The 19,818-nt window shown below is 36.3% G+C and overlaps 1 protein-coding gene across 1 annotated transcript in view; it reads right to left on the bottom strand.

Moving 5' to 3' along the window:
• The window catches only part of ajap1 (adherens junctions associated protein 1), a 46,087-nt gene that overhangs the window by 10,338 nt on the left and 15,931 nt on the right, over positions 1-19,818 (bottom strand). Inside the window, exon 2 of the mRNA XM_052562604.1 lies at positions 14,359-15,080. Coding sequence (XP_052418564.1) covers positions 14,359-15,080 — 722 coding nt within the window. The remainder of the gene's footprint in view (positions 1-14,358; positions 15,081-19,818) is intronic.

The raw sequence follows: 19,818 nt of genomic DNA, 5'->3' as shown, positions 1-19,818 counted from the left end.
CATTCATCACACCACAGTACCCTTTAAATTCATTAAGGCAGACATTTTATTAAGAATGTGAAAAACTAAATAGAAATGTGTCCAAAATATGAACTTATACATCCTTATTTTAGGTTAAAGGCACAATTTATGCATCAACTAATAATGTTTTCCTTCTGTCATGAATGTTTGAATCTGAAAAAGATTTACAGTGATGCATGTTGACTAGATCATGCTGCGTGTAATATTTACTTTCATGAAGACATCAGCAGCATCTGAAAAAAAAAAATCTTCCTTGATTTGATTTTGGATAAATTTGTGGTAGCCAGAAAAAAATAAGAAGTGAACAGTGTTTGTCAGTAATACAAAAAAAATAACATAAAATAATAATAATAAAAACAAAAACTCAGAACTGTCATTTTTTAACCTTTGGAGAACACAGTCCCCAGTTTGCAACCACCAAACCATCGGACTGTTTGCATTATTCAGTATATAGTAATAAAAGTGATATATCATTTCACAAATAGCATCCTCTTCCTAATGCATTTGTTTTATTTAGCTAACAGGGCAGCAAATATAAGTGCTTGTTGTGCTACAGTATGTATGTGTGTGTGTGTGTGTGTGTGTGTGTGCCTCTGTCAGTTTCCAAATCATTTTCCTTTCTAGTGGCCTTTTGTTAGCCGTGTCTCATTTTAGAGTCTATTATAGGAATGTCTCAGAGCTGGCAGGAAGGGCCAAGTTTCGCTATTCTGTTTCTGTACAGAAAACACTGGACTGGTTTACTTAACCCCACTGACCCCCTCAAGTTCTGGTTAAATAATCAATACTAGAGAGAGAGAGAAAAGAAAGAGAAAGGGATATAAAAAGAAGCAAGACAGAGAGAGAGAGAGTTAAACACTTCAATTTTGTGCACATGTGTGCATGTTTACAAACCTGTACATGTATGTGTGTATGTGACATTAAACATCTGGGCCAGTCTTGACAGATTACATTAACCTTGATAGCCAACTTGAAGGCCTCTGGTAAGCTGTGCTCCTCATGTTACATTGAGAGCGTATGGAAATTAACTCCCAGCAAACCCCTCATATTAACTAGTATTACTTCAGCAACCATAAATGAGCTGAATAAATATTTATGTCTAGGAAAGTACACTGTAAACACTTATTAGACTGACAATCAAGGTGCTTCAAGTCATTTTTGTAGCTGAACAAGAACTGCAAATAAAAGCAATTGTTTAACAACATATCTATAAACAATTTAGCCTCGTTTCAGTTTTAAGGCTGGTTTCAGATAGTGTATTTTAGTCTGAATTATTGTGTTAGCTTTCTATTTGACGCACACAAGTTATTCAGTGAAGTTTAATGGACTCGCTGTCATGCATCATTCAAGTACTATTTCACACCACAAATGAATCGTGTGCTGCAGGGATGCATATCTTTACAGGCCAAAATTCAGAAACATTTTAGCATTTTTGGTTCCATCATCCTGAAGTCAATGGGTTTTTGGATAAATGCCTGAAAGTCTTTGCTTAACAAAAGCTCAGATATTTTAACTTTGATTACGATTAATACATAATTCCCGCTTGTGATTTTTGTTTAAGCTCTTGCTTAAAATCGTTTCTAGCAAGTGGCTAAAAGTGGCTTGTGCTTTTGCAAATTATTCAAACCAAAAAAAATGTAAATAAAGACTGATAAAGTTGTTGGAAAAATTTACGATGATCAAACTTATTTTTTGTTGGTCACAGAGCTTATTTTCTGCAACAATCAAAAAGGCATTTGTAAAATGTGATTGTGTTTTCCTGAGGCAAGACAGGGTGATGCTAATTTCTGAGCTTGCATACAAAAATATTTAATTACTGGAGCACTCTGTTTTAGTCAGAAGTATGTGCTCCCTTTCACTCTCTTTTGACATTTGCCTCCCTTTTGACACGCATGCATTCAATCAGACTTGCGCTTGCTTGGTTAAATCTGTGACGTTTGCTGTCATTTCTAACATTTACGTATATGGAAATAGCTGCAAAATGCACTGAACAGTGCACACATCTGTCAAAGTACCTAAAAGGGCAAATCCTGTTACCTCACACTTGTGAGATTGGTTAAAGCATTTAAATTAAAGTGGTATCATGTTTTGTTTTGTTTTACATTTTGCGTCTTGCACACTGTGAGCTCTATTATTTACTTTATACATTATTTGTTTTGTGTGTAGAAATGCATTGTTCTGCAGTACTGTAAAATGACCACACAAGCAGATGACGCACAGGTTGCAGACCGACTAATTATAATGAAATTTGTTCTTAATTATTCATAATCAATCAATCCGTCTAACAAGGCTTTATGAAAAACTGATCATGAAAAAATATGTTCCAGAGCAGTTTTGATTCATCATAGGCAGGTTCCTTGTTTGACCTAGAGTAGAATTTGTTAGGGTTCATAGGAGTTCAGACACTCGTTTACTTCTTATTGATGTTCTGACCCTTCCTGATTGCTTAGCTGGCACTATGACTGATGGAAGCATGCAGATAGGTCTGTGAAAAGCTCTCCTCACTCTCCCTCCCTGTGTTCGGCGTCAGGGTCAGAGCTGGATTAATTTTATCCCAGTCCCTGGCCTGAGCACTGCTCCTTGGCATGGAGTCCCCCAGCTACACCAACACATAAACATATCGGACAGCTATTTAAATTTCCCTCTCTCTCTCTCGCTCCGTTCCTCTCACTCTGAGATGGGAGGCAGCAGATTGAATTGAGAGAGTGTGTCGGGTGATATATTCAGGTGTTTATGCATCTGTGAAATTTTATGAGACGAGCTCTTCGTCCTCGACCTTGCTCTGAGTCAGAACTCTGGTTGGCTTCTTGGCCTGTTGTTTTATGTATTGATTTGAGCTCCAAAGATTCATTCCCCTGTTCTGTCACACCGAACCCATCACATTTGTGTAATATAGAGCTATTTAATATCAGAGTAGACAAATGCAAATGCACACCCATTATATTCTTATTACTGCCACCCAGGAAGAGAGTACAGGACGTACATCACCTTGTCTCACCTGGACCTGCAAGGAGAGAGATAGGCACACCAATTCTAATCAAGGAAAGTGTTAAAAGAGGAAAACAGCCTGGCTCTGAGGTACCAGACACCCTCTTTCCTGACTCTGCCAGTGATGGAGTCACCTTGCTTTAGGTGCTCGGGGTGAGCCTTTGTTTCCCTGGGCACCTTGCCAATAATCAGGACAAAAGAGCCCAACCCTCAGAGGCACTGTACTTCCCAAAATCCCCAAACCGCAAAGACATATAGTCCTCACGCCCAGAGATACTATTAAACTCCTATAGTAGGACAAGCTGAATAATTATTTTGGGGTGTTGTTTGTTTCAATTGTACTGAAGAGCTCAAAGAAGGCTGATTAACACAGCCCTGTTAGGCTCAATTAACAGTTATTCAAAATTGGTATCCTTTTAAATACAACATGAAATGCAAAACTGACTGTATATGGTCTCTTAATAAAAATTCCTGGTCTTATCGTGTAGGTGTCATAAGTGCATATAATTCCAATGAAAAAAGAAACATGTTTGTTTTCATAATCTTTCTTCAAAATTTTATAGCGTATTCAAGGTTGCACGAATATATGAAAAAATATATATTAATCTGTTAGGGATTTTGTATTAAAAAAAAAAGAGTGGCCATTTATAGTTTAATTTATAGCAAAATGTTGCACCACTCAAAATGAAATGTAAATTTTCTTTACAATTAGTCAATACAGTTTATGTTTGTAAAATAGTTTACTGTATGTTTAGCTTTTTAATAAAATAATTAATATATCATGACTAATAATAACTGAAGTTATGTATCTGAATTTAAATGGGAGAGATTCATAGTTTAATAAAATCTGTAAAAGCTTTTGTTGAACTCTCCACAAAATATCACAGTAGTGACAAATAATCTAAATAGATAATGGGGAGGGGGGATAATTATAAACTATATAACTATGAATATAAAAACTATAATAATAAAAAAAGGTTAGTAAGTACTTTTTTGCACTACAAAAGAAATCCCCCACTACATCCCCTGCAATCAATAATATTATAGACATTTTTCGTAATCCAATTAATGGAATATGCCATAATTCCAATTAATTTGGAATAAGGAAATACATTAAACTGTGTCATTGCACATGCCCTGTGTTGCCTTTATGATAAAAAAAGAAAAGTAGAACCAGGATGTACCAAACACATTAACAAAGATCCACTAGTGGCCAGTGATATATAGCAGAGTAAACTAGTCCAGATAAAAAAAAAATTAGGCCTAACAAAGAGAAATGTCATGAGACTACCATTAAAATAGGACAGTAGTGGAAAAAAAATAGAGTTAAAAAAAAATCTAGGACAAATATAAAACCCAAATAGCACCGTTTTAACAGACAGACCTTGAAAATATATGCAAAGGAGACACATACACAGGGGGCAGTATTTTAACTGAAGGTTATGAGTTTGTGCTGCTGGGGCCCCATAGAGCAGAGACCACAGAGGCAGACACTCCTCCATGCACCTAAAGGACATTTAGAGGTTTGAAGCGGGACACTGTGGATCTGTCAGCTAAATGCTCTATTAGTGCAGCCCAGGCCTGGCATCTGCAGCTACAGATGGCTGTAAAGGGCTAGTGAGATGGAGTGGAAAGGAGATGCCTTCACTGAGTGCTTTCAATCATGTTGTGGTTTGGCTGGAGGAGTACTCATGGCAAAGCAACTGCTTTGACTGCACATTAAAAAGGCAAGAACATGAAAGCGAAAAAAAAAAGACCTTCCGAATTTGTATGCAGGAGTATCCAGATCCTTCAAACTTCAAATGAACTGCTGTGCGGCTGCCAAGTTTAAATTGACTTTACAGGAGCACCAGTCTCACCAAAATCACACCTTGGAATTTGTTCGGTACAAATCCCAGAGATTTTTCACAGTAATCTAAGAAGTCGATGTGTTTTAATGCGAAGGCAGTAATTTCATTAGAAGTAAAATCTCAGAGAGAAAGAGAGACAGACAGCAGCAGCTTGAGGAGACAGAAAATCATTTTTTCCATGATGACTGAGTGCTATTAAAAATGTTCTTTTTCACTATGTGTTAAAAAATGATTAGTCTATGCATATATTCTCTGTGCATACAGAATCTCCGGGGTTTAGGAATCTATTTTTAAATCATTTTCCAAAAGCAATTATGCATTTTCTGTAATATGGGGATTTGCAGCGGAAAGCCAAATTCAGAATCTAAGTCCCTGTGAACCTTTTAAAGGGGCTTTTTAAGTACCTTTAGCTGCTTTTCTATTTGATGTATTATGATTTCAAATCAGAACAAACATCTTTAGCCAATTATTTTTGCACATTTTGTGTTGCTCTATTTAAGAATTGCTATGCTATGTTTTTTTTTTATGTTTTTAAAATAAGTCTCTCCCCAAGGTTCACTAGGCTGCATTTGTTTGAAAAAAAAATGATAATAATAAAAAAAGAATTAAAATTTTTATATTATGACACATTATTGCATTTGAACACACTTGCTGAATAAAATTTAGTAATATCTTTCATTATGAATTATCGAGTAACAAGTTTTTTAGTCGTGGAAAAAAACTCCACAACTTTCATTGTATGAGCAAAAACAGTTGAAACATTCTTTAAAATATCTTCTTTTGTGCTGTACCCTATGTTCCAAAACAAGTGTGATGTAACAAAGACCACAGCACAACACTGAAGCTTTATAATTCAAAACGTGTTTAGTTCCCCAATTTACGCTTTATGGCAACTGAATTTTAAAAGTTTTAAAAGTTTTAAAATCGTGCACACAGAAAATGAGAGGGTTCCATTTATGAATGGAATCGCAACTTATTCATGGGCAATAACAGGAATAGCAATACAAGCAAAGGCTTTCTCATGTGTAAATCCTTTTTGCTAAGTACATTATTTAAAAAAACAGACCAGTGAAAATGACTAAATCTCCATCAGTTACATCTTTGTGCTCTTTGTGAATTTACATTTGATTGCATCAGCTTTCTCTTCGCAGAGTTGTTGATTCCTGCTGAGTGTCCCTCTCTCATTGATTTGTGGAAACAGGCTTGATGAAAATCTTTGCTAACCAACCGACAACCACAAACTGCAAATATCCAACTCTAATTTGGATTGCACTGGATCTGTAGAAGAGGGAAAAGGGTTTGAAGTCTTCCCTCCCCCGGGTGTTAACCTTCTCCCCACTTTGCTCTGTTTGTTGTCCTCCCACACGCCCCACCTGATCGCGGGAAAACTCTCATCGCACCTGCTGATGGTTCACGATTGCCAATTAACGTAGATGTCAAGATGTCAATCTCAGTTGACTTCCACTGTGCTAAAACGTTCCCAAACCCTTACAGCAAGAGCAGAACAAATGGAGAGGAAAAAGCTAAATAGAAAGACAAGAAGATCAAAGGCAATTATTCGAAAAGCCTTTTCTCAGTGTCAAAGGCTCCCCTGCATAATTCAATCGTTCTGTACAGTGCGGGAGGGAGAGGTGGTCAAAGTAGACTTTATGATTGTATTACTTAACAGATAATGAAGTTGTCCTGGATGGAACTACTTCACAGCTGTCTGTTAGAGTGGCCTTGTGAGCTTATCACGTCTTTAAAAGGTTTACCTCGGTGAAACTGAATGGCTCTATTGGATGAACAGTTTTGAGAAAGACGGCACTTCTGACATAATATAGTTCATGTATTACAATGCAGGTAAGACACATCCCTAAGGGGCCTGTGAGTGAATTTAGCACACCTTTGACAGGGCAAATGTCGCCTTTTAATAAAACTGGAACACATCAAAGCAATAACTCTAAAGCAACGACTGTATCTAAAGTTAGTGCATCTGAAAACATCTCACAAAGCCTGTACTGCTGCTACAATACAAGGTCATCCAGTAGATGCTTTGGGACCTAATTTTATGTCTGTATTTCACTAGCCACAAAACGGACAAACTTCCATAGGTCTTTAACTATTTAAAAAGGTCATAATGAAATGATTTAATGTTTTAATGCTATGTTTACACCATATAATCTTTTTCGAGTTATGATGAATGCAATTAAAAACATCTCCATGCACCATGATGGGAAAAACTTGAAAAATTTCAAAATGTAGGATTTGAACTACGTGTAGTGTATGTTGTAGTATGAAAGAATTATGGGTATTGTAATTCTGATGAGTGTGTGTCATGCTTATCAGTCAGTATGTTGACATGCACTTTAAAAGTTTGATTTTAGTTAGACTAAATAATACTTGTATATGTTTTTAAAATGTCATGTCTAAATGAAGTCATACCTTTTAATTATAGCCAATGCTGTATAGCATATCATCAAACTAAACTGTAAATCAATAAATAAGATTATTGGAGCACAAAAAATAAAAAATAAAAATATGCCTGGTGATTAAAAGCAATGTGAAGTAAATCATAACTTTACATAAAATAGTTACAATGTCATGTAATTAGCTACTAATTAGTTACTGATTATAATGAGAAATGTAACATAGTAACACATTACCCATCATTCACAGATGATGATTATGACTATACCTGGGTCTCGCGTATTGCCCCTCAGTAAATTTGAATTTACTGTTGTTTTTCTTAGGGAGAAGGATTAGATATTGATTAGATGAGAATCTGCATTTGTGTGGATTGTAGAAAGATGTTTCCGGCTCTCCGGTAATTATTATAATTCTTATTTCCCTTTGAACACCCTTCATTGAGCAGAGCATTATTTTGAGTTATTAGGATGTCACAACATAATTTCAATAAATTAACAAAAAATATCATTTTCCAACCATTAACTTTTAAGCACAGTCCGGCTTGGATAAATGCATAATTTTGTCTTTTCCTTATTAAATGTTCAATTAACCTTTGAGCCTGGGGAGGTGATAACGAGCTTGGAGTGCTGAGCAGCAGGACTGTAAGGCATTTTAATCAACTCGCGCACATCGTTAACCTGATGGCTCCATCTGTGATCTTCATGGTAAAGCTAGCATCTTAAATGGAGACAAAAGACACACATACAATCACAACGGTATGCACTGAGGACATTTATAATACCTGGAGAATATCCGTTGCAAATGTGCAATTCAAAATCTGACATCTTTGCTTATGGGTGCTCTCCAACCATGTTCTAAGAACATTTTGGTAATGTTCCTATTAATGTTCCTATTATTTATTTTGTTATGTGAACGTTAAGGGGAGATTCCATTTAATAAATTTGCAATAAATTCTTAGAACATTCTGAAACAACAACAAAAAAAATTAAACTTTTAAAAAGTATACTGTACATACAAAGTCTAAAATAGTAGATTGTTTGTGGGTTCTTTGGGTTGGCCATCTATTGAAAAAAGATGGTATTTGTAGAACTAGATTGTGTAATTACGGTTCCTACCAGCAGGGGCTAACTGGGCCATACCTTGACCCCTCTGAATGCACACATACAAGGGCAGACTTACCCATAAGGCAAAGGTAGGCAACTGCCTTGGGCCCCCAAAAGCCATGGGTCCCCTAAAAATGCTTTTCACATAGGAGATGCACATTAAGCAAATCATATGCAAATCCTTTAAATTTTAAGGTATTCAGAACAGAATTATTTCATTTTAAAGTAGTAATTTAAAGCTTTATATATTTTTTTAGCAAGTTTGTGAGTCAATTCAATTTTACATTCATCATTGTGAAGCGCTCCTGTTCAAGCCCGAAATGACAGGAACATTTAAACTAACATTGTGATATGCTTGAACTGTTTCATATATATATAGATTTTATTTTAGGCAAGTTGTGATGATTTGAGAAGGCTAAATTGATCAAACATATAGGCCAGGGTTGGCGAACGTCGGTCCTGGAGAGCTGCAGCCCTGCAGAGTTTTGCTTCAACCCTAATCAAACAGACCCGAATAAGCTAATCAAGATCTGAAATGTTACAAGAAAGCTACAAGCAAGTTTTATTAGGGCTGAAGCTGAACTCTGCAGGGCTGCGGCTTTCCAGGACCGGAGTTTGCCACCCCTGATATAGGCTATGATCAATTCAGTCTGCTGGCTGCTGGCCGTTACTTAAAAAAAAAAACACTTACATTTTAAAAAACAAAAAATTCTCCTAACAATTTCCTACATTTACTTCATAAAAAAAAACTAAACAAAAAATATAATCACTTTTCCATTACATACAAAATTTTACTATTTTAATAGCTGAAAAAGGTAGCTTTTTAGGGAAAAGGAGGAAAAGAAGGACGGACTAGGGTATTTATTTGAGACCCATGCAGGGCTCTAATCCACTTCAAAAAATAAAAAAAAGTGAAAAAAAAAACTAATCCAACACTGTTTTGTTCCCATCTGTGAGCATGCTCTTGATTTATGTATTTTACAATTTTGTTGAGTTTAAAACCTGTGACACATTCATTCTGCTCTCACTAATCTTTTGGTCCCACCCTACAACACGAAAGAATACTACAATGTACAATAAAAAAGTAGAAACATTGGTAACAACTATGGGGCACCATTGTGTAGCAGCAAGCATCACAACAAAAAATAAACCTCAATGTTGATCTAAGAAAATGTGTGCAAATGTTTAAGGCCCCATTCCTCTATTTTTTTGTCTGGGGCCCCCAATTCACTAAATCCTCCCCTCCACACATGGACACATACACACACAAATGGATGGGTAAACAGCTGAATCATGTTTGGTCTGCAGCGATAAAATCATCCTTGTGCTGTATCAACAGACCCACAAAGTCAAGGCTGTCACCAGCAGGACTAATACGTGACTCTAAAATATAGTCTAGTCAGCACCAAGCTGATGGAGAGAAGCAGACTTGATGCATTGCACACAGTTTCGAAGCAATGGTCCTTGGGGAAAAGCCTGATATAGTTCATCATTAAACTGAGTGAAAGGTTTCTAGGCTGTCTCGGATGCTCGCTATTAAAGGAAAATTAAAGGGATAATTCATTCAAAACACAATTTATGTAATCTTGTACTTGTTCCAAACTATGACTTTTTTTCTTGGGTGAAATTAAAAATTATAAAAATAAACAAATAAATAAAATATATATTTGCTGAATGCCCAAGCTGCTCTTTTTCAATATAATGAAAGTAAACAGAGATTCCAGCTGTTGTCCCTTATTCTCACAAATAATATATAAAAGTTAAACAGTTTTGTTGACCACGGCTGTATATTGTGAAATATCTGTACAATTTAAATTAACTATTTTAAGTGAATATATCGATATGAATGTAAAAATAAATTGTGCTGCTTTGTATTTTTGTGAAAACTATGATAGCCATTCATTGAAAAGTATGGAATGAAAAAAAAAAAGAAAATAAATTAATACTTTTAATTATTTTGCATTAACAGTAAAGATATTCATTATGTTACAAAAGATTTCTTTTTCAAATACAACCAGAGAATCCTGAAAAAAATTTCAGAGAATCCTGAAAAATATATTACGGTTAAAAGAAAAAAAAAAAATGAAGCAGTTTTCAGTTTCTCAACTGGTTGCTTGAAACAATCTTATAAATTAATTATTTTGTGTTGCACAGAAGAAAGAAAGTCCTACCAGAACAATATGAAGGTGAGTAAATGATGACATCATTTTATTTTTTGGGTTAACTATCCCTTTAAGAGCCCTGCAAAACAATAAATAAATAAATTCCCCGATAGTAAAGCATCTACAATACCATAATGAAAGGAGTTAATGCTGTCGGTGTCCTGGATTTTAATCAGGCATGTGAAGAGTTCCACTGACCTCCATGCACTTCCTATGCTTTGAAATGAACTCCGCTGAACACCCGCTCGTATGCATGTCTAATGCCACAGTTTTGTATTCACAGCCCATTGCTTATTTCCCCCCTATTACTTTGCATGTCAGAAGCAGTTTAGTACTGGTGTTCAGTACAGGTTTGCAAAAGGCTAAATTTACCCCGGCTGCTCGCTGAATGAAAAAGCAGAGGGATTTCACCTTGATAGGTATTTCGTTTCATCAGACAGGTTCGGCTGTAGCTTGACAGAGATGGATAATTATGGCATGCCTTAAGGGCACTACATAGGACTCACTTTCAGACTATATATGAAAGACATTCCAAGGCAGCATACTACATAATGCATTGATAATTCAGATACTGTAGACCTAACACCATCAAGAGACACCATGCAGCATTTGATGTTGACTACTCTTTCCATGTGGCCAGCGTAGAACAGAGTGAAGGATTGTATTCAGCAGGGATTTACTAATCAACAAGCCATCTTTTCCATCTGCAGTTCCATTAAGTTTTAATATTCTCAGGTTGCTTGTTATTTGTTAGAGTCACTGACGAGTGACTTGCAATATTTTTTTTCCCTTATGGCAAAATAGCACTTAAAAGACAGCTACGGACTGTGTGCAGCAAACAAATTATTCAATTTTCACGCCTCAGTTGTATTAAAACTGCAATTAACACCGGTATTCTTCCTATTCACCAGATAATTCAAATATGCAAAAACACTGCGGTGTTGCCTGTATGGGCCCATTACACTTGCTTCCACACACAGAAAGCAAAAAAACACAAACCAGTCAAATTAATTAAGCAGCAAATATTAGATTTAACTGCTTACTGCACATACTGTGACAGCAAGCTTCGAATGTGAACCACTACCTCAGGGTTGCTATTTTTCTATATAAATTATTTATATTAAGCAAACTATTAGCATAAAGTAGCACACCTGAATTCTTCTTGTAATGTGAACATCTTTGGAACAACAGAAATTAAATTTGGTCAGAGCTCGATTTTTGAGATTTTACAAGAAAATACTATTTCAGCTTTTCCACTTCAAATTTTAATGTGTTAATTTCCATTTTATTGTTCTTACTTGTGAAATGCAGTTTCTGGGAGAAAATTGTAGACATTTTAAAAATACGAAATTTTATTCTTAGCAACATGATTTTATATGTCATTCTTTTAAAAAGTGTATTGATGCTATTTTAATACTTTTTTTTGTAAGTATAAATGTATATGTATTTTATGTATCATATATAGATGCTATTTTAGCAAAACCTCAACAGTGTTAGCCAGCTAGTTGCCATTGCCTTTTTAATTTTAATTTAATTCAGCAGAACATGCAACAACATTATTTAATACATTGCACAAAATCCTTCCATTTTAACAATTTTACTTTTTAAGTCATGCATCACTAATGTCACCAAACAGAACCGCAAAACTAATTTACAATAAATAATAATAAAAATAACCCAATTAGGCCTTTCAAAGAAGCGCATTGCAATTCTATTTGATGCTACTGATGGCTCAGAAATGACACAATCATTATGATTTTTGAAAACATATAGCGGCATTAATGAGACTTATATTAGAAATAATTCTCTACAATCTCCTCCACTAGTGTTAGACTATGTGGTTTAGAACTGTCAGTTTGGTGCGAATGATATTTTGCGTTCACCTAGCCTTTATAAAGATCAGAAGAAATGAAGGAGGATTATTTGCAAAGCACTTAATAGATTAAGGGAAACCTCATTCTGGCCTTTAGATGTAATGACACTGCTGTCGTCACTTCAGATTGACTTCATTTTGCTAATCATTCCCGTGGTTAATGAGGCCGTGATATTTGATTGGAGGTTGACCTTTGGGCTGAAATATAATTCGACATGCATGGATGTATGTAAGTTTCCATTCAGGGGAGTCGTAAAATTGTTCTTGCTTGTATATTACTCACCATGACTCTAATTTTATGGGAGTCTTTACTGTTAATATATTTCGCAGCTAATGTAATCTATGGCATGCTAATGTGCAAAACTTGTGAAGATGAATAACTTCGCAGTACTGCAGATCTGTAGTGTAGAATTAGGCTTTTTTTCTGCAAATCGCCAAAGTGTCATTTTTAGGGGTCATGCTATCAGTCTTTTAATATGTCTTGCACTGAACCACGCTTTTGGTAAACTTAATTGTGCGTTAAACTTTTGCCTACTTTGAACAGTATAATAGATCTCAGTGCACCGCAAACACAGATAGTGTCAAGCCAATTTGTAGAAAGTGTCAAGACGCTTCCCCTTTTGCACAGATTTATGGAGCACAATAGTTGATCTACCCAGAGGACTTCACACTGAATGGATGACTAGCCTAATACTGTGCAATACCAAACACAGAGGACAGATTGCAGCCTAATGGCAAACATGAGAGCTAATGCCAATCATCATCTTTCTAGGACAGAGAATAGAATAATCTCCCCAGAATTCTCAAATACTGACGGATACTGAGGTTGCCATATGTAGGCTACTCTGTCATGCAGTACCAAGGCCTAGATTATGCAATGGAGCCAAAGATGATAAATGTAACTGCAAAAGTACATTAAAACCATCTTGCTGCCTCTGTGCCTAGTCAGTTAATGACTAAACAAGCAACATTTTGTGTATGAAAACTGGTTTCAGGCTTCTGGGGCTCCAGAACATCAAGAAAGATTTAGAGATGATTACGATGCTTATTTCTCTGTAGAAACTGAGCGTTGAAAAAATGCACTATATTGCATAATATCAGAAACAGCAAATGATGCAGAAAGGAAACTATGCTGCCTTTAAAACTGGCCAGATGAAATGAGCTGGCCATTTAGAATTTAAATGATAATAGCCTTTTAAATTCCAGTTAAATTCCTGAATTTGAATTGAAAATTGTCGTTCAAATTTAAGTGTTAACAGGAATTGTAACTGAAAGTAGATTCAAATTATTTCTGATGGATCATGTAACAATGACGACTGGAGTAATGGCTGCTAAAATTCAGGTTTCTGTGAATTTAATTAAATAAATGCAGCCTAGATTTATAAGAGACTTATTTCAAAAGTCAATGTATTCTTCTGCCTGCTTAAGAAACTTTAAGCCACAAAAAGCAAAAGTGACTCTCCACTTTCACAAAACTTTCAAAATAGCCTATTAACTTTCAACACCAGCAAATTGTTATTTTCTCTATATTTGCTTATTTTCCATAATTATACAGCAGCTGAGGTTTTTCACAGCCAAATTTAAAGACTAAGCCAATATTTTCACCAAAAAAAGCTAGCTAGATGCATGCTCTTGGCCTTTTGACAATTCAACCACCTTCTTTCCTGTAAATTGCCGAGCAGTTGTGTGCCAATTACAGCTTCGTGAGCATTTTCCACCCTCGGTTTTTCAAAGAACCCACACAGTGTTTTTGATGCACTGCATTGTGGCTTGAGACCCAAAGACCTCTGCGTCATTTTCATGAATGACCTTAAACAGGCCCCTAAAAATATCTCTGTTTTGCTGCCTCTGAATTAAAAAACACATGATGAAACATAAGCTGATTAATTATCGTACACGGATTAAAAGGCAAAAGCTAAATGAAGAAAAAGTCTCCATTCGGAATTATTTCCTACCTGGTGTCTCCCCAAAAGGTTTCGGTGGTTTGGCAGTCACTCGGGAGTTGCTTGGCTGTGTGGTGCTGTGCCTCTTAGGATGTGCAGTTGTAATCACCGCATACGTCCTTTGGGGGCTGCGTGTGGTAGTGCTAGTGACGGTAACTGTGGTGGTGGAAGGGGCTAAAGAGGTGGCGGTGGGACTCGGGGTCACTTTCGCCTCCTCCTCAAGCCCCTCGTCAGCCCCTGTAGGGCCCCAGTCAATAAATCCTGCCACTGTGGTGGTCCTCCCCTCCAGGGAGTCAAAGCCGTTCCCTTTCAGCTGCCTTCGTAAGCGAGATAAATGCAGATTTACATCAGATTTACTCTCCTCTGGTAATGCAACTGACTTCCCTTTGTCAGAGGGGCACTCCGCGCAAAGTTGTCGTTTTTTGAGTGACCTATGGTATTTCCGCCCCCACAATTTGGTGCCCCACAGCTCCCCATGATTGCCTAGTGATGGCAAGGGAGGGGGAATGCCACGATGCAAGACACCCAGAGTCCTCAAGTGCTGGCCGGTGAGCGTGTCCCGAGTGGACAGAGGGTGCAGCTGCCGGCGGGGCACTGATCTGGGCAGTAGTTTGAGGGTGAGCCCTTTGCCTGCTGGTGTACAAAGAGACAGATCCACTGTGAGATGGACAAGGATGAAGAGGATCCACATTCTACATCCCAGCATTCTTCCTGGTCTCCAAGCAACCATGGAACTGAAGAGCAGAAAAAAGAGAGATGCAAATCAGCTGCATTGGAGAATCTTAATCAGTGCGTCTTTTATACATCACAGAGAGAGTATGCATGCTCGGCAAAATGTATACAACTTCTTTACCTTAAAGACTGTCTTATTAGATATTTCAAGGACTGGCTACTGTAGATTGGGTACTCTTTGTAATGTCCTTATTTCCAACACCATTTTCCAGTCTAGTGATTTTTGCTTTAGGCTTCGTTCTGCTCAGTGACTCACTAAGTTCTCATAAATTGAACTCTAATATTAATTAGATGTGTGATTCCCCTTTAACAGCTAGATGCTAAAAGCAGACTTCAATGTTGTTTTCAAAGACATTTACTTTCAAAGTTTTAGCCCACTCTTCAATTACTTTGCTTTGTAAACAAACGTTCCTCTGGCTGCATTGGTCTCATGGTGCTAGCAACGTAAAAATCAGGTTTACACGCACTAATAAAATAATGCTTGAATGCACTGAACACTGCTTTGGATAAAAGTGGGCTAAATGTCTGATATTTATTGGTATCTCGTAAAGTTGAGCTACAGTGCAACTATAAAGTGTATAAAATAATTTTATGTATAAAAACTCATTTATATTATATTGTGAACATTTTCTGAGATTAAGCAAAAAGTCAAAATTCAGATTGAAATCTATTAAAATGTATTGTTTAAAATTACCCATAAACTATATCCAGATATTTTGTTCCTTCATGTTACCTTGCTTTTTGTCTTTTGGAAGCAGAATACAGTAGTCAACAGTGGATCCAAAAAAGTTAATCAAAGTTGTCCTAAGACAAGAAAACATTTTGATTTTAGGACTTTGATGAAAGGTTTTGATCCACTTCAAATGTTCACTAATGTAGTATGATCAAATTTGGTGGTTTAAAAAAAAATGAATAATATCACATTTCATTATTATGACAGCCCTAAAAAAGCATTTCTAACTTTTTTTTTTTTTTTTTTTGCCTAGACACCCTAGAACTCCCTTGTGGTCCCCTGGGGGTCCCTGAAACCACTTTGAAGAGCTCTAAAACTCCTCAGACCACAAAATGTCCAACTTCCACTGTGATGGCTTCTTTTAGCTGAACTACTTCTTGAGGGGTGCAGTTTTTTTCAATTCCAGAACCTCAAACACATTGAAATGAGCTGTCACACTCAAATCTAGAAGCCAAGAATCTGTATTGATCCAGACAGAAAGAGAGTTCATCAAGGCATATCTGTAATCTTTTCTGTCCTTCGAAAATATTGGACACAATCAAAGGCTAATATAGAGGGATTAAAGAGCCCACACATGGCCACACATAGGCCTTCCTGTTGCTTAGAGATGCCAATTTTACAGAGTAATCTGTCCCACTGGTGAACCGTCATGTCTGAAGTCCAACACAAACTAAAATATGAGTCATTCTTAAAAATTATATACTAAAAGGTTTATAAAGCCAAGAACTGAAAGAATATAAATTCCCTTTCCATTTACTTATAATTAAGAGCTTGTTCAGAATGCTGCTTCTTCTCTTCTCCATTCCTCAAGCACACTATGAGAGGGCCCTTGCTCTCCATTTTCCTTTCTTCTAGCATCTCTTTACATTTCTCTCTCACTTTCCATTTGGAAAAAAAAAACATACTTGTGGGATCTGGTCTGACTGAACTGGGTCAGGACCTTGGGTTGGCCACTCATCTGAGAGATTTTACCTCACTAATAAGGTCCTTCAGTCCCATTGGGCTGGGCCCCGGGGGGCCTGACTCACACTCCCTGTGCTAATGTGTTCCATTAGAAAGTAATTCCTGTCAGGATCATTGTATTTACTTAAGGAGACGTATTGGAACCAATGTTGTGCAATTAATGATCATCCATCTGCTGGCTGTTGATGAAATTAGGTGACTACATTGTGAATTCAAGGAGGCTGCTGTGATATTAATGAGGGCTAAATTAAGGGTCGCACAAGACAGGGTGTGAATGAGAGTGAGAAACATTGAGGACAGCTTTGCATGAACAACCCCTCCCTGCTCTTTTCTTTTAACGCATCAGCTACGATTCGGGTCACTTCAGCATGATGCAGCCCATTTAGATTCTGCATTGTAATTCAACACGTCGGCCACAAAGCAAAGGTCTTGTTTATATTTAGATTTTTTAAATATCCAGTTTGAATTCACAGACTACAAACAGACACTTTCAGGTTCAAAATGAGCTTTTTTTGCCACTCAAGCCAATTAAGATGACATAGGCAAACCTCTTCCGATTACTAGCCATTCATATGAATGTTCTCTAAATTTGTGGTGATATTTCATCAACTTGTGACTGATTTAATTGCATTATGAATATAAACATATCCTGTCTTACAGTTCAACAAGTTCTTAATGAAGATACTGGCCAACTGGCGAATTACAGTATTTTCTTTTGTTTATTCAACGGATTTTCATTCTGTATATTTGCAAGACACTGAAAATGAGTAAATAAATTAAAAAATAAAAATACATAAAGAAATGCTATAAATTAAAACTACAAGGGACAAAGACAGGAATAAAGTAGATGAATAAAGAAGATTTTCCTTTGGAATATTCATAAGGCTGATGTTCACTATGTTTGCAAGCTTGCAAAAGATTTGTGCTTAGTTGCTTAGATCTACCAGCAGCACAAATATACAGTAGACTCAGAGGGAATATAGAATTTATTTTCTCATCCATATTCATGATAATGGGAGGAAATATATTTTTATTTAATAAATCAAAGGCGCTAAAAGAACACATTTCCTGACACAAGCAAGTTAAAAGTAGCAGCTCGGGTGTTCCTAAAATGTTAAATGGAAAATATGCTATCTGAAAAAGCCTGAAAGAAAATGAGAAGACCATCTCATTTTTCCTCATATCTCGCTCATATCCGCTCTGTTAAAAGTAAAGGTAATAACACCGAATTAACTGATCAGAAGTTTCTCCAAAGTCCTTTAAGGTCATCTTCGTAACACATCAGATAGCTACAGTACTTCTAGTCAGATGCTGCAAAATACATGCTGGATACCTTTAATGATATTCAGCACAAGTTTACTCACAGCCCCATCATTTTCAACTGTTTGTAACAGTATTTCAACATATTAAAATAGATTATTTTATTAAGAGGCATGAGATATAAAGATTGTTGAATAATATACAGTATACTAAATGAAGTTTACATACTGGCAAATAGTTTAAGCACAAACCAAACAGAATTGCATGTTTGCCTCTGTCTTACCGGAAACTATAGAAGCACCTTTTTTCCCCATAGTGCTAAAACTAAAGGTTACAGACACTTCTTATTTGATAATGCAATGAATTATGGGGGGGGAAACACAATAAAAGGGGTGTATTAACCATTACACAGAGAAGAGAGCACATTCTTTTGACCACTTGAACTTTCCCTTCTTTTTTTCTTTCTCTCTTCTTCTCTGTCCTAACACTTGGATTTAATATGTAGCTCAGTCTGTTCTGATTAGTGTTGCTGGATGGGACAGGTCTTATTTGACTCCACCCATTTACTGCCCCTCTCAGGACTAGATGTCAGTACTAACACATCACAATGTACAACAAATAATACTGACAAAGCTATATTAATATTACATAATTCCACAGGGTAATGTTTTACTGATCCAACACTAAACATTAACATTAAAGGAACAGCTCACCGAAAAATTTGCTAAAACTTTACTCACCATCAGGCCACCCAAGAAGTAGATGAATTTGTTTCTTCATTAAACAATTTTCAAGCAAAATTTCATCCTTATGATAATATTCTTCAGCATGATTTGAAATGACCCAAAGAGCATCTTGAGTTCCAGCACATCTGACTGTCTGATCAATGTTAAACTTGATTAGCAACCAAGAAATAGTGCAGAATCTTAAATATCTCTGTTACTTTTGCACTACAGGTTACGAAGGAATATCATATAATAATGGTCTAAATACACATGCAAGCCCAGTATATATCCAGAGGGATTACGGTAAGCACTGTCCCAGGTTACTATTAATGAGATGGGAGGTTTTGGTAGATGAGCATATGGCTGGTGGAAAATTCAGGAACATCCAGTACTAGTTACTCAGCTGTCTTAACATCCAATAAGTGATTTTCTTCACACAAGACAATCAAGTGTCGTGATCTCATTTGTTCCATTACTAATCATCACACATACTCTCTAGACACAAGACGAAACACAAAAAACCAGACCAGAATGATTTCTGACGGCAAGCCAAATGCTCACTGACATATGACTCATGGGCCGATTTTTCAGCTGAATTACACTTCAGAGAAGTGTTGCAAATAAATATGGATTCCATGCCTGCATTTTGGATAAGCGGGTAGCTTATATCTGAGTCAGTCTGATCCTCATACAGCCGACTGAGTCCTTGGATCAGTCACTTGGTTTATCCTAAGCAGAGTGAAAATAATGAAAATGTAATTGGACAGGTAGACTTATCTGTATTTACAAATATTACATACTAATCTATTTTATAAGATAACTTTACTGTTGTATAACTTATGACCAATAAGATACCATAAGATATCCTGTATATATAAAACATCCACTGATTTTTTTCAAAGGCAACTGAATTAATAATCATAAGTATTTGTATGTAAAATATAAATTTTGCATGATGGTGAATGAATTACTCAAAAACAGTCCCATAGCAACACTCTAATTTAGCTGTAAATGATGGAGAAATGCCAATTTATTAGTACAGATGGGACTAATCAGGGC

Source organism: Carassius gibelio, chromosome B8 (assembly GCF_023724105.1).
Source record: "Carassius gibelio isolate Cgi1373 ecotype wild population from Czech Republic chromosome B8, carGib1.2-hapl.c, whole genome shotgun sequence".
NCBI lineage: Eukaryota > Metazoa > Chordata > Actinopteri > Cypriniformes > Cyprinidae > Carassius > Carassius gibelio.
The sequence above is the reverse complement of the archived record's forward strand: the minus strand, read 5'-3'. Positions and strand labels throughout refer to the sequence as shown.